At 39.3% G+C, this 13,948-nt stretch overlaps 3 protein-coding genes across 3 annotated transcripts; 1 reads left to right on the top strand and 2 right to left on the bottom strand.

Moving 5' to 3' along the window:
- Positions 1-287: 287 nt before the first annotated feature.
- On the bottom strand, positions 288-3,214 carry LOC121810259 (transmembrane protein 64-like). The gene is made up of 4 exons (XM_042211036.1): positions 2,733-3,214; positions 1,697-1,933; positions 1,392-1,609; positions 288-575 (listed from the first exon to the last, which is right to left on the bottom strand). Exons 1-4 carry the CDS (start codon positions 2,934-2,936, stop codon positions 395-397), a joined length of 840 nt encoding a protein of 279 aa, XP_042066970.1. The 5' UTR covers positions 2,937-3,214; the 3' UTR covers positions 288-394.
- Positions 3,215-5,346: 2,132 nt separating this feature from the next.
- Positions 5,347-6,162, top strand: LOC121810644. The gene has a single exon (XM_042211400.1). It carries the CDS (start codon positions 5,347-5,349, stop codon positions 6,160-6,162), a length of 816 nt encoding a protein of 271 aa, XP_042067334.1.
- Positions 6,163-12,948: 6,786 nt separating this feature from the next.
- On the bottom strand, positions 12,949-13,746 carry LOC121810643 (AT-hook motif nuclear-localized protein 26-like). The gene has a single exon (XM_042211399.1). It carries the CDS (start codon positions 13,744-13,746, stop codon positions 12,949-12,951), a length of 798 nt encoding a protein of 265 aa, XP_042067333.1.
- Between the last annotated feature and the right edge of the window lie 202 nt (positions 13,747-13,948).

The following is a 13,948-nucleotide window of genomic DNA, read 5'->3' as shown; positions in this document are numbered from 1 at the left end:
CTCATTTCAAAATGTATTTAGGCAACTACATTGAACTTTAATTGAATTGATCAGACTGTTGTTTGCTTTGTGTACCTTCCTAGAATTAATTATGTAGACGTTGTACAAAAAGCTGACAGTCAAACATCCCAAGGTTCTGATCTTTTTTCTGTGTTATTTCTTCAATTATGGGGAAAGAATATTTCAAGAGCTTATTATATTTTGATGCCAAGACTGGAGAGTTAAAGGGAAAGAAAATTACATGCATCCAATGAAAACGTGAAAATTACATTCTACAATATACTCCATAGAGTAATTATATTCTTTGTAAAATTTATATCACTGCAATTTAATGTGGTTTGAATTATTTTACATGTAACAATCCAAAATCTTGTAGTATGATTACACAACACATTCATTGCAACAAAAGCTCCTCTCGCATCTGTAGCTCCTTCAGTCGCCTCTTTGCGTACCATGTCACTGCTACAGTTGCGCTCACACTGATGCAAAACCCGGCCACATTCATCACAATCTGCGAAACTGACAGAGACTTCCGATCTTGTGAAGCATCAGCTAATGTTTTAATCAGGATGCCCCTACACACACCAAGCACCACACATTAAGAAACATACTCATTCTGCCTCACATTAATAGTATATACTAAATCATTTATATGTAGATTGCCAATGTTCTCCACTCCAATTTATCACATGATCTAGTTATATGTGAAGAGTCACCTAGGGTAGGATGTAAAATCATGCTTTCAAACTCTTCACTTTCCTCTCAAAATATTCATGTGTTTCACCTCCAAAAACTAGCTCCATAACAACCATGATTAACAAAATGCTCAATAATGTGAAATCCCTTGGGATTTTATGTTTCGCCGCCTAAACACAACCGTGTATAAGGCACACCTTGGACACGTAACAAATGCATAGATGCTAATGGAAAACAGGAATGACATTCCTGGTAAAGACACTCGTACAAAAGATTGACAATCTCAAGAGGAACAGAAGACGGGAATCACAGAGAGCATATAATCATGCAACAAGGAAAGCAAACAATATTTTGATCAGAAGAAATTTGACATCAAACTTTTTATAGTAAGTGGTGGTGAAGTACAGAGCACAATAGATTCAAAATCATGTAATCTTCACAGGAAAAGACAGAATAATCATACATATTGAGACCGATTAATTTGACAATTACAAGTTTAACATACATAGACTGTAATTGGCAGTACTTAACACAATGTGCTATAGTAGAGAGTCTAGATACCAAAAAAATCTTCAACCCTATTTACTTTGCATATTTTCTTCGACACATAGTAACAAAGTCCAAAGATTTTCGCAGACACACGCACACGCACACACACACACACAGAGGGAGAGCAGGGACCAAGGAGTTCTCACGTGTAAAGTGCAACAAATATTTCTGGCACCATTCCGACCACAGTCCCCAACAAATAAGGAACATATTTCACATCCGTAGCCACAGCGCAGTAGTTATATATGACAAATGGAAAAGGGGAAATCCTAATCAACGAAACAGCTCGAAACTGACTAAACCAGTTTCCCTCGCCAGCTAGTCTTATGATAGAAGCTCGCTTTGGGTACCTTTCTAGCCATACCTGCATGTGAGAAGATATGACGGACATTCTTATTGTTGAGTGTAAAAGCCATAGCACAAGAGAAATGCTCAAGTAAAATTGCCATACATGAATTCTATGGTAGAATAAAGAACCAACGAAATAAGGAATAGAACTGCCAATCGAAACACCACCAATGATCATCAGAAAACCATAACCATAACCAAAAGTCATCCCGGCAACCCACATGGATGGTGTAGAAGGTATAAGAAATACAGGGAATATTGCCAGAGAAGCAAACACTATGACTCCTAGAATAGCTGTGCTGAAAGTTCTCTGCTCCCACTTTATCATGGGGATGATTTCCTAGTAAACGAACAAAGCACATTCAGTTAGAACATAACCAGGGTGATAATGTCAGGATAAATATTGTGAAAACGTGCGAATGATATCCAATCAGCTCCCGGCTTATGAAATGGTCATTATGAATATTATCCTTAACCAGGGTAACAATGTTAGGATAAAACCCTGCTATGAAGAACATTTCAGGGATAAACAATTGCATCTAACACGACTTTCTACAGCTAAAATGGCCTTATCTTGAAATCCTATGACATCTTTCTGTAGACGATGTAAACAATCGCATTAGACTAGTTAAAACACCATTTATTGCATAAACACAATTACCAAATATGTACACAGATATATTATTCCAGATAGATGCTCAACTACTGGATCCATGTAAGCACAAAAAGATCAGTTTCCAACCATTATGTTGATCATAAAATAACAATAACTTGTCTATGCATCAGAACAAGAACTTTTATTATCATTAATTGTATATACTCCAGACTCCAGTATAACACTGATAAAATGAAAAGAGTCTCTCATTCTAAACTTAAATAAGAGCTCCATTAGGACTTTTATCTAACTAAAAATAACTACTTGTTCACACTTACATTGATAACTAAAATGCTCATTTGAGAGTAAACACCACAGGGAAATATCAGCATGAAACCACAAAAATGAGATATCAATAAAAAAGAAAAAGAAAACATACTGGTGAAATTTATGCAACAGCAGAACAACACAAAAACCCTGCATTCATTGAAATTTACGAGGAAAAAAACATGAGTAATCTGGATATATCATAACTAAATTTAACCTTATCCATAAAAAAGGGCCCGATCCATTTGAAGAAAACCGCACCCAACACGGCAACAAACAAGACCACGAGCAGCAATTTCGCCCACCACCACAGAGACCACAACCACCCTCCGTCATCGCAACAATCAGACGACGACGTCTCCGGCTGGCACTGGGCCCCGCCACCCTCCAATTTCACGTAATCGCCAGCATTGTCAGTCATGTCACGCCGACGGAAAATCCTAATCTATTAATCAATCAAACTGAAAATCAAGGAGAGTGAGCGAGGGATTCAAGTTTTCAGCAACAACTGCAGAATATGGCAACTTTATTTATCCTCTCTATTCAACTGTGTAATCCAATTCAGCCGGAATTTCTAGACGAAGAATTAGTCAGAGAAACAGCAGAATTCATGGGAAGACAGGCTTCTTCGTTTACTCATATAAAAATAAATCGCCAAAATCAAAGTGACAAACTATGTTACTTTACTCAGACGTAATCTTATTTCTTAGGTATTTCCATTTCTTTATCTGTTGGTATTTCAATTGTTAAAGTAAAGTACTCCTAGTTCTGTAATAATGGAGTTATTTTGTCAATTTTCTAAGTAGCGTACATATTTCTTCTCATATACTTTATTCTTTCTACTTTATTCTCCCTTCATCTCTATACTTTTTTCATTTTCTATTTTATTTCTTATTTACTTAATCCATCAACACAATTTTTCTTAAATCGTGTGCCGAAAAAAACGCCTCTACTACTATGGAACGGAAGGAGTACGAGTTATGTTTTATACTCCATACTATCTCTACTAATACACCCAACGATTATGTGTATTATTAATTGAGGTGATTACATAATAACCATGATAATTAGGCCTTAGATATTGTACATATAGTTTTTGTTTATAGGGGATTTCTTCTGAAGCTCCTAAGTCCTAACCCATGAAGACAACATTACTTTAATTTCTTGTACTCTTATTTCACTTTTAATTTACTTTTCCTTATTATATTTTAATTTTTATTTTTAATTTCTGACGTTTCCCTTTCATAAAAAAATTGGGAATCGTGAAAAATAAATAAAAAGAGAAATAAAAAAGTTGGGGATGGGTGAGGATTGAGGTGGCAGAATATTTAGCAAATTGATTCCAAGAATAATAATCCCTCACCAAATGCCCCAACTAAAAAGGAATTGTTGAGTTTCAGATTGCACATATTGATCATGTTCAAAGAGATAATTAAAGATAGTCTTAGTGATAAGTAACAATCTTTATTTCACACCAAATCTTTGCTTGCATCTAAGAGCATCCACATCCATGCTCTTGCCAAGAGCACGAATGTGGACTCGGACCCACCTTTATTCATTTTTAATTCTCTGCGTTTTAGTAAGAGCACAACACCCACATCCATGCTCTTCCGAAAGAGCATGCTCAAGGGTCCCACCATTCTATTATTTAATTTAAATACATCAATTACTAAAAACATTTCCATAATATTAAAATGCATTCAAAATACCCGAAATACTATTACAAATTACTAAAAAATTAAAATTACAAAATTAAAATCCTAAAATTTAAAAATTATATAATTAAATTCATAAGAGGGAGATGAAGGTGAGTTGTATGAAAAAATATGAGACCAGTATGAATGACAGATAATTTGATGTAAAAAATGGATGATGAATGTGGGTATTTATAGATGATTTTGAGATAAATTTTTTTTTAAAAAAATAAAAAAGGTAAAAAATGGCTATATTTTTGTGAATCCGAAAATAATTATTTTTTTTCCGGATTATTTACGATTTTTTATGAATTTTACAAAAAAATATGAATTTAACATAATAAAAACGAGTTCAATCGCTCATGGGGCGATTGTGCATCACCGCCCAATCAGGAGGCGCCATGTCGGTGTGCTCTTCGGCATGGCGTGGCTCTTCGGCAAGAGCACAACCATGCTATTGCCGACGGCATAGATGATGCTCTTGCCAAGAGCACCGTAGGGCATGCTCAATACCCTTGGATTGGAAAAACCTTCATCAATGATTAATTGACTTTCAAGGTAAGTAAGATATATGTTTAAAAGTTAAAACCAAAAATGTTCAAAGTCTTTTAAGAATTTATTCACAAAATCGTGAAACTGGTAGTTAATACTGACACACAATTGCAGTCTTATTGTGGCAATTGTTAATCTATTATTTTAACTTATAGTACTAATTTATAAGAATCTACTATTATTAAATTTAATAAATAGGGAAAAATATGTATTTTACTTTTACACAATTTACAATTATGGTATAGTCTAAATTTTTTCTCATTATATTTTATTATTTTAATTTCACTAATTTTACAGGTTTTATAATTCACATTTGTTGGAAAGAAATAAAAGAAGATCAAATCACAAGGAAGGAAATCAAGGAAGTTATGAAATTGATTGATATTACCGTGTAATTGGCAAGTGTGATTAGGGTAAATCTTTACCCAATTTGTATAATCTACATCCTATTTAAAGGATTGTATACCATAGTAGAAATCAGTTTAATACAAAATAAGAGTTTTAACATGGCATCCGAGCCAGGCTCAGAAAAAAAAATTCATCACAGCCCTATAACCAATCTCGACCTTAGGCAGAGTCAAAGCCATGGCCGACGACGACAAAACCAAACCCCCCAAACTTTCAGATGATCATAAGCCGAGGGTAAGCAAAAATGTTACCGTCGCTGTGAAGCTCAATGGAACGAATTATTCGTTGTGGTCCAGATTAATGAAGATCCAGATTGGGAGTAGGAGAGTACTCCGACACATCAATGGCAACCCGCCACCACCCGAACCAGGGGCGGCCGATTACACGGAGTGGGAGGAGACAGACTCGATTGTCTTCTCTTGGATATTAGACAACATCGAGACGGACATCGTCATCGACTTCGCACACCATCAAACGGCCGAGGCTCTGTGGAAGAGCCTAGCCGTGACGTTCGAGAGCACATCCGATCCATTTTTGCTTTTCGATCTGGAAGAGAAAGCAGAGAACGTTAAGCAAGGAGAACAAGACCTCGAAACCTATTGGCGTCACTTACATGGAACGTGGATTGATGTAGATCGATGCCAAGAACAACCAGTCACGTGTTGTGACAACGGGGTAGGGCAGTTTCGAAAGTACATTGAAACGCGACGATTGTTCAAGTTTTTAACAGGCCTGAATCCGAGATACGATCAAATAAAACGAGAAATGCTTAAGGACAAACCGTGGCCCTCAGCCGAGGTAGCGTACGGATGGATTAAGAGGGAGACCGCCCGACTCAGAATTATGCCGGCAATCACCACCGAATCCACCGTCGCAACCAACGATACAACATCATCGGGCGGAATCGGGCTCGGCTTCGCGGCCCGCAACCAGCAGAGGGGAGGACAGCCGCCGCTGCATCGACCCGGCACATCGACAACCCCAAATCGGTGACCATTCAAGCAAGACAAGTCGAAATTATGGTGCTCACACTGTGGGAAGCACAAGCACACTAAGGAGGCGTGCTTCCTACTCGTCGGATTTCCGGAGTGGTGGGACGACACCCATAAAGCTAGAGCGAAGCTAGCAATCGGTGTACCACCCGAAAATGGAGGGGGCTTATTTCCAGCGGCCGGAGTGGGCAACCAGGAGGCTACCGACGCTCATGGCCGGCAGGAGAACCGAGGCGGCGCAATCGGAGAGGCTGCACTCGCCGAATTCAGAAAGAGCGGCGGGTCCTTCGGAGGTAACGGGTTGGGGGAGTTTTACCCTGACCCTAATTTCAATTTTGCAAATAAGTCCCCCCAGACCAATAAATCTAGATTGTTACCCCATTTTGATATTAATAGGAGGTTTGACCCCATAAAAACTAGGAATTCGAAAATTGACCCCAGATCTTCCGAAATCTCTTTTATTACCCCGAATTATTTTGCACCTCTTGAAAATACCCATATTGTGTGTATGGCGAAAAAATTACAGGGTAGTACTACAAGTGTGTGGATATTTGACTGTGGGGCTACAGATACGATGACCTATGATAAGAATGATTTTTCTATTTTTAATGGGGCAACTAAAAGCCAAATTTAGACTGCTGATGGGGAATTGACGTCCGTAAGTGGGAGTGGAACTATCGAGATATCCCCAAACCTGAAACTAAATAATTGTCTCTATGTGCCTAAACTGTCTCATAAACTAATGTCTATCAGCCATGTGACCAAGGAGTTAAATTGTACTTTACTGATGCACCCAAACTTCTGCGTTTTACAGGATATCAGGACGAGGAGGATAATTGGGCGTGGCACTGAGCGTCAAGGGCTCTACTATGTGGATGAGATAGCTCACCAAGGTGGCGCAGCGATCCTTGCTCACGGATCTGCTGATAGAGAAGCTTGGTTGTGGCACCGGAGAATGGGTCATCCATTAGCGGGTTATTTTAAATTGTTTTTTCCAAAATTTTCGCATATTAAGGACATTTCTTGTGAGTCATGTGTTTTGGCTAAAAATCATAGACAGTCTTTTAAATCCAGTAATACGCGTGTTAAAGATATTTTTTCTAGTTCATGCTGATGTGTGGGCCCTGCGCCCGTTACTGGTGATCATGGATTTAAATATTTCCTTCTGTTTGTCGATGACTGCACTAGAATGACCTGGGTGTATTTTTTGCGAAATAAATCTGAAGTTTTTGAAAAATTCGCTATATTTTTAAAAATGATTCAGACACAATTTCTAAAAACTATCTCCGTCCTTAGGTCCGACAATGGTAGTGAATTTGTCAATAAAGACATGGAAGATTTTTTTAAGGAAAATGGGTTAGTTCATCAAACCACGTTCCCTTATACGCCGGAACAGAATGGGGTAGCTGAGAGAAAAAATAGAATTCTTCTTGAAATAACTCGAGCCTTATATTTTGACTCAAATGTCCCTAAATTCCTGTGGCCCGAAGCGGTAGCTACGTCAGTCTATCTGGTAAATCGCCTTCCTACGAAAATACTTAACATGAAAACACCCCTCCAAACTCTTTCAAAAATGACAAAAAATCCTGAACCTCTCACTCTTCCGCTTAAAATTTTTGGATGCTCTGTCTATGTGCATATACCGAAACACGAGCGAACTAAGTTTTCTGCATGTGCTGTGAAATGTGTTTTTCTGGGATATGGGATTAATCAGAAGGGGTACAGGTGTTATGATCCGTCCTCTAGGAGAATAATCACCACTATGAATTGTAATTTCCTTGAATGTGAATATTTCTATCAAACCCAACTTCGGGGTCAGGGGGAGAGTAGAAATAGCCTAAGGGATATTGGTGGACCCCAAAGTTGGTTGGTGTCTCAACCAAGTAACTCAGAGGTGGAACTAACAGAACAAGCTAGCGTCACCGCCGAGCAGGTCACATCCGTTGTAGACCCTCCTCAGCCAACCACGCCTCAATCGAATTCTCCTCCAGTGATATCCGAGGTAAATCCTGAACCTGACTCTGATAGTACAATTACTCCTGACAATCCTGAGACAGATGAGATCACCGCCATTGACGGGGATACAGGTCGATACATTCTTCCTCAGTACAACACTCGGGGGATTCCTCCAAAGAGGTACAGTCCAGAGAAGATAGGGGCTAAAAGCAGATACTCAGTGGCGAATCTTGCGAAAGCCAACCTCATAGAGATGGCTAAGGCATTCACAACCGCCTTATATGAAGAAGAAGAGATTCCTCAAACTGCCGAGGAAGCGATGAAAATCACTCATTGGAGGAAGGCAATGATGGTGGAAATGAAAGCACTAATGAAGAGCAAGACATGGAAAGTATGCGATAAGCCAGAAGGTGTACGAGCTGTGGGATGCAGGTGGGTTTTCACCATAAAAAGGAGGCCAGATGGGACGGTCGAGCGATATAAGGCAAGACTAGTAGCAAAAGGGTACACTCAGACCTACGGAGTTGATTATGCCGAGACATTCTCCCTAGTTGCCAAAATTAACACGATCAGGGTTCTCTTCTTTATTGCGGCCAACAAGGAGTGGCCTTTACACCAGTTTGATGTCACTAATGCCTTTCTGCATGGTGAACTCTCGAAACCAATTTACATGGAAGCTCCACCAGGTTTTTCAGAAGATTTTGAGGGAGGAAAGATATGCAAGCTCAAGAAGACGTTCTATGGGTTAAAGCAGTCACCTCGGGCTTGGTTTGGAAGGTTTACCGAGGTAATGAAGAAATATGGCTACAATCAGAGTAATTTCGACCACACATTGTTTTTGAAGAAAAGAGGAGGAAAGATCACATGCCTTATTATCTATGTTGACGACATGATCCTTACTGGTGATGACGAGGAAGAAATCAAGGAGCTGAGACAGAATCTTTTTTCAGAATTTGAGATGAAGGACCTTGGACTACTAAAGTACTTTCTGGGGATAGAAGTGCTAAGATCTCAACGCGGAAACTTCATCAATCAAAGGAAGTATGTCCTCGACTTGCTAGCAGAGACGGGAATGCTGAACTGTAAGCCGGCAGACACACCTATGATCCAGAACCACGGTTTGAGGATAGCAGAAGGGGCTGAACCTACCCATCGGTCAAGATACCAACGTTTAGTAGGGAAGCTGATCTACTTGTCCCATACTAGGCCGGACATCGCATATGCAGTGGGAGTGGTAAGCCAGTTTATGCACCAACCACAGGCGGCTCATTGGGAAGCAGCAATGCGAATTGTACGATACTTGAAGGGAACACCAAGACTTGGAGTGTTGTTCAAAAGGCATGGACATATGGACATACATGGATATACCGATGCTGACTGGGCAGGAAATCCAAATGATCGAAAGTCGACTGCAGGGTACTTTACCTTTGTTGGCGGCAATTTAGACACCTGGCGAAGTAAGAAACAAAAGGTGGTAGCATTGTCGAGTGCAGAGGCTGAGTTTCGAGGGATCAAAAGCGGCATAACTGAGATCCTATGGCTGAAGAGACTAATGGCCGAGCTAGAGTTGGTGCCCTCAAGTCCTTGTAAACTATTTTGCGACAATAAGGCAGCCATTAGCATATCAGAGAACCCAGTGCAACATGATCGGACAAAGCATGTTGAAATAGATCGGCACTTCATCAAGGATAACATCGAGGCAAAAATTATGGAATTACCATTCGTCAGGTCCGAAGACCAACTAGCAGATATCCTCACCAAAGCTGTGGACTCAAGAAACTTTCACGAGGTATTGGGCAAGTTAAGTATGGATGATCCCCTACTCAACTTTAGGGGGAGTGTTGGAAAGAAATAAATGAAGATCAAATCACAAGGAAGGAAATCAAGGAAGTTATGGAATTGATTGATATTACCGTGTAATTGGCAAGTGTGATTAGGGTAAATCTTTACCTAATTTGTATAATCTACATCCTATTTAAAGGATTGTATACCACAGTAGAAATCAGTTTAATACAAAATAAGAGTTTTACCAACATTAAGTTTGCCATGACACATCTGAACACTACCCTGTTCCCATAAGAAATTAGAGTTAAACGAAAATAAGAATCAGTTAACCTATTAAACGGTTAGTTATTATCGACCACTTAATTGGTTAACCTTCAAATAAGAAGTTAAAATCGAATCAAAATAAGCATTTATTTTCGGGGAGTCGAATATGGATCTATGGTTAGAAGGAAATTGTGCCAAACGTTGGCCTACAAACATTTTGTTGAAATATAATACTCCAATATTTAATTACGGCATTTATAAATTCTGTAAATATTTAACCATAAACTTACATGAGAAACAAAGGATTTTAGTTCAATCTGAAAATTTCGAATTTAATTTAAGCCCATAATAGAATTAAATAAAACACAAAAATTTTCGTTTTTAATAAGCGTTGGTTGGTTTTGTTTCTCTTATGTATATAGTCAGTCATTCTCAAAGGCGATTCAACATTACCTTGAACGACTTTGAAGCTCAATAATCTCGATAACAACGTAGAAAGAAGATGAAATTAATGCAATGAATTGCGAGTAAAAAGATTGCCCCCTACTCGTGTAAGAGTGAGAGACCAGGTGACATTCCATACTTACAAAAGTTGAATAGAAATAAAGTTGATACTACTGTATTATATGATGCAATCAAATACAAACTCTAAATATTGTACAAACTTCAAACTATGATTTGAACAATTAGAAAATGTCAACAGATGATAAAATAATAACAACAAAAAATGTCAACACAGTGTCAACGGTTGATGCTATGTTGACATTTGGTTGATATGGATAGTGATAAAATGCAAACTTATATATTGTACAAACTCCAAACTTTTCAACACAGCGTCAACACAACATCAATACAATGTCAACACAGTGTAAAATTTCAAGATTTTGATGTCAACACAAAGTCAACACAATGTCCATACGATGTCAACACGGTGTTAACCGTTGACATTGTGTTGATATTTTATGTTGCTGTTATTTTGTAAGCTGTTGACATTTTCTAACGATTCAGATCATAGTTTGGAGTTTGTACAATATATAAAGTTTGCATTTGATTACATTCCTGGTTAACATTGGGTTGACATCAAAATTTTGAAATTTTACACCGTGTTGACATTGTGTTGAGAAGTTTGAAGTTTGTAAAATATATAGAGTTTGCATTTTATCACTACTCACTTATATATATAGCTAATGTTAATTATGAAGTCTAAAATAGCTCCTACTATATTTTAGATTTGTTTCATTGGAGTATTTTTTTTTGTGAGATATGTTTTCTATTGTGATTAGAGTATGGGTTTTCTATCGAGCTTATAAATAGAGGGAAGTGTTTCCTAATCATAAAATCATCTTGAAAATTAGTGAAATTCATGTATTAAAAATTATGTAGTGAAATAAAAAGGGAAAAGAAAGTTACAATCCAAATCTTGGAACTGTTAATTAAGAGTATGGATAAGCTTTGAAAATGGTACCTACACATGCGGGGTATGGCACGTTGAGGAAGCAAGCAAGTGCAAATATTTTAAGTTATTTTGTTCGAGTTCAAAGAATCTGATCAGACTATGGTCTCCTCATTTAATTCTTCGTTTATAAAAACACTTAGATTTGAAGAAATCCGGAAATAACGCTCACATTGTCCCTGCTGTCATATGGTTTTTGTAATTTTGCCTTGAAAAGGAGCTTCTCCTCATAACTGCACACGTGCACTCCAACACCCCATCTTGAATACTCTCGATCTAGGGTTAGCAAAATACCCGAAAAATTGAATATCCGATTTGAACCATACTGAAATTTAAGATTTGATTCGATTTTTTTTTGGATTTTAGTTTGATTAAAATTTTTAAAACCGACCATCTTGAAATCTAACCACATATACTACTCATACCGTCCCTTGCTAAGAGAGCCATTTCTTTTTGGCACGGGAAATGAGGTTTTGTTAGTAACATGGAGAGTGTATAAAGTAAGAGAGGGAATAAAACAAATAGAAAAAAGTAAGAGATAAATTATCGAAAAGAAAATGACTCACATATCTTGGGATATCTCAAAAAAGAATATGAAGCACTTAGCAAGGGACATAAGAAATATTCCATAAATTTGGAATTCAATCTCTTATAATAATATAAATGAATTCAATTCTCATCTCATGAAATATTTTGAAAGATTCAATTGCTTTAATGAAGCTTTCTTCTTTGTAAGCATGTGTTACTTCAGAACACAGTAAGCTCACGGATTACTATGATTATTTAACTAACCAGATTTGCGGTAAGTGACACTATGATTAGGTCTAAACTTGAGAATCTCGAGATCAATTTTAATTTAACCCTCACTAGATCCATAATATGCTCCACCTCTACAAATCATAAACTCTGACCATTCTGTTCGAATATGCATGCTCAGCTCAAAACGCATTTGTTTAACATTAAACACAAATGAAGTATTAGATCCCATTTTCAAATTTCAATATTCCAATTTCTCAGATCTTGCTTTAACTTGGCCTGTGGGAAATTGCATACTCACAATTTGATTTGAGATTTCTTCCCCACATAATGTGTCAATATCTCTATTACAAATCATGATCAGGAAAAATAAAAACCCTAATCAAAAGAAAGACCGAATAAAAGAGAGTGTGCTCGTTAAAAAGGATTGGGTCAGGGGTTCGATCCCTGTCCATGTGAATAGAGCAAACTATTTGACCAGTCCCCTACCGTTCACTGCATTGACCGTTGGAGAAAAAAAAGATGTAATCAAATTGTCAAGAAAAAAGGCTACCTGAAATTCAAACCAATGACCTAGAACGGTGGCCTTCCGGTGGCCCAAAACTCCTCATTGGGCATCTGCAACGTGTTGAGCAGATTCGGCGGCGGCATCCCTTGAAACAACGACGGGTCGGCCATAATCTGCGGCGGCGAATTCCCCTGCCCTTGTATTCCATTATTCTCCTCATTCTCAAGCGGCAATCTCTCATACGCCGCGTTGCTAAACGACGCCGTCATGATTATGACCGGCCCGGACGCCAGGAGCTGCCCGGCCACGCTGCCCCCAACCACCTGCCCCTGCCCACCCGCCAGGTACACTGTCAGCCCCGTGGCAGCAGGTGGGGCGGGCGGGGGCAGGAAGGATCCCGCCAGGGACAGGATCTCGAAGCGGCCGTGCAGCGTGACCACAGCGCCCCCGGGCGAGCCGGGCTGCCTGAGGGTGACGTTGGTGACGTTGCCGGTGCCGCTCATGATGCATACGCCGCGCTGGCGGGTGCGGGCGAAGCTGGCAACGGCGTCCATGATGTCGCTTCCGTCGGCGACCTCCATGACGTGCGTCCGGAGGGCGTTGGCGCTGTCGCGGGAGATGATGATCGGCGGCTTCGCCTTGTTCTTCGATCCGGCGGGGCGGCCGCGGGGGCGGCGGTTGCTGGCCGACATGTCGCCCTCGCCTGTAGAAGCGCTGCCGCCGTCCTTGGTGGCGGAGTCGGTGTTGCCCCCGTCTCTGTTCAGCCCCATGTTTAGGGCAGGTGAGTGGCCCTGCTCATCTTCCGAGTTGTGATGGAATTGGTGCTGCAGGTTGAAGTGATCTCTTGTGTTGAAGTGATCCATTTCTTTTTCTAACTAAATCGCTCGAATCTGAGTGGGATTGAGTAGCTAAATTTGTGGGGTTTTCCTTTTTTTTTGTAATTTTCTAGGGTAGTTGAAGAGGTAATTGAGCTACGCTTTGACACTATGGAGTTTGGAGAAGCATAGACGGCGGCGTTCAGATGAGATCTGTGGTGTGTGTCTGATCTGAGGAGGATATATGAGC

The sequence above is a fragment of the Salvia splendens genome, chromosome 7 (assembly GCF_004379255.2).
Source record: "Salvia splendens isolate huo1 chromosome 7, SspV2, whole genome shotgun sequence".
NCBI classification, from domain to species: domain Eukaryota; kingdom Viridiplantae; phylum Streptophyta; class Magnoliopsida; order Lamiales; family Lamiaceae; genus Salvia; species Salvia splendens.
Note: the sequence above shows the minus strand (reverse complement) of the source record. Positions and strands in the feature narration are given on the sequence as shown.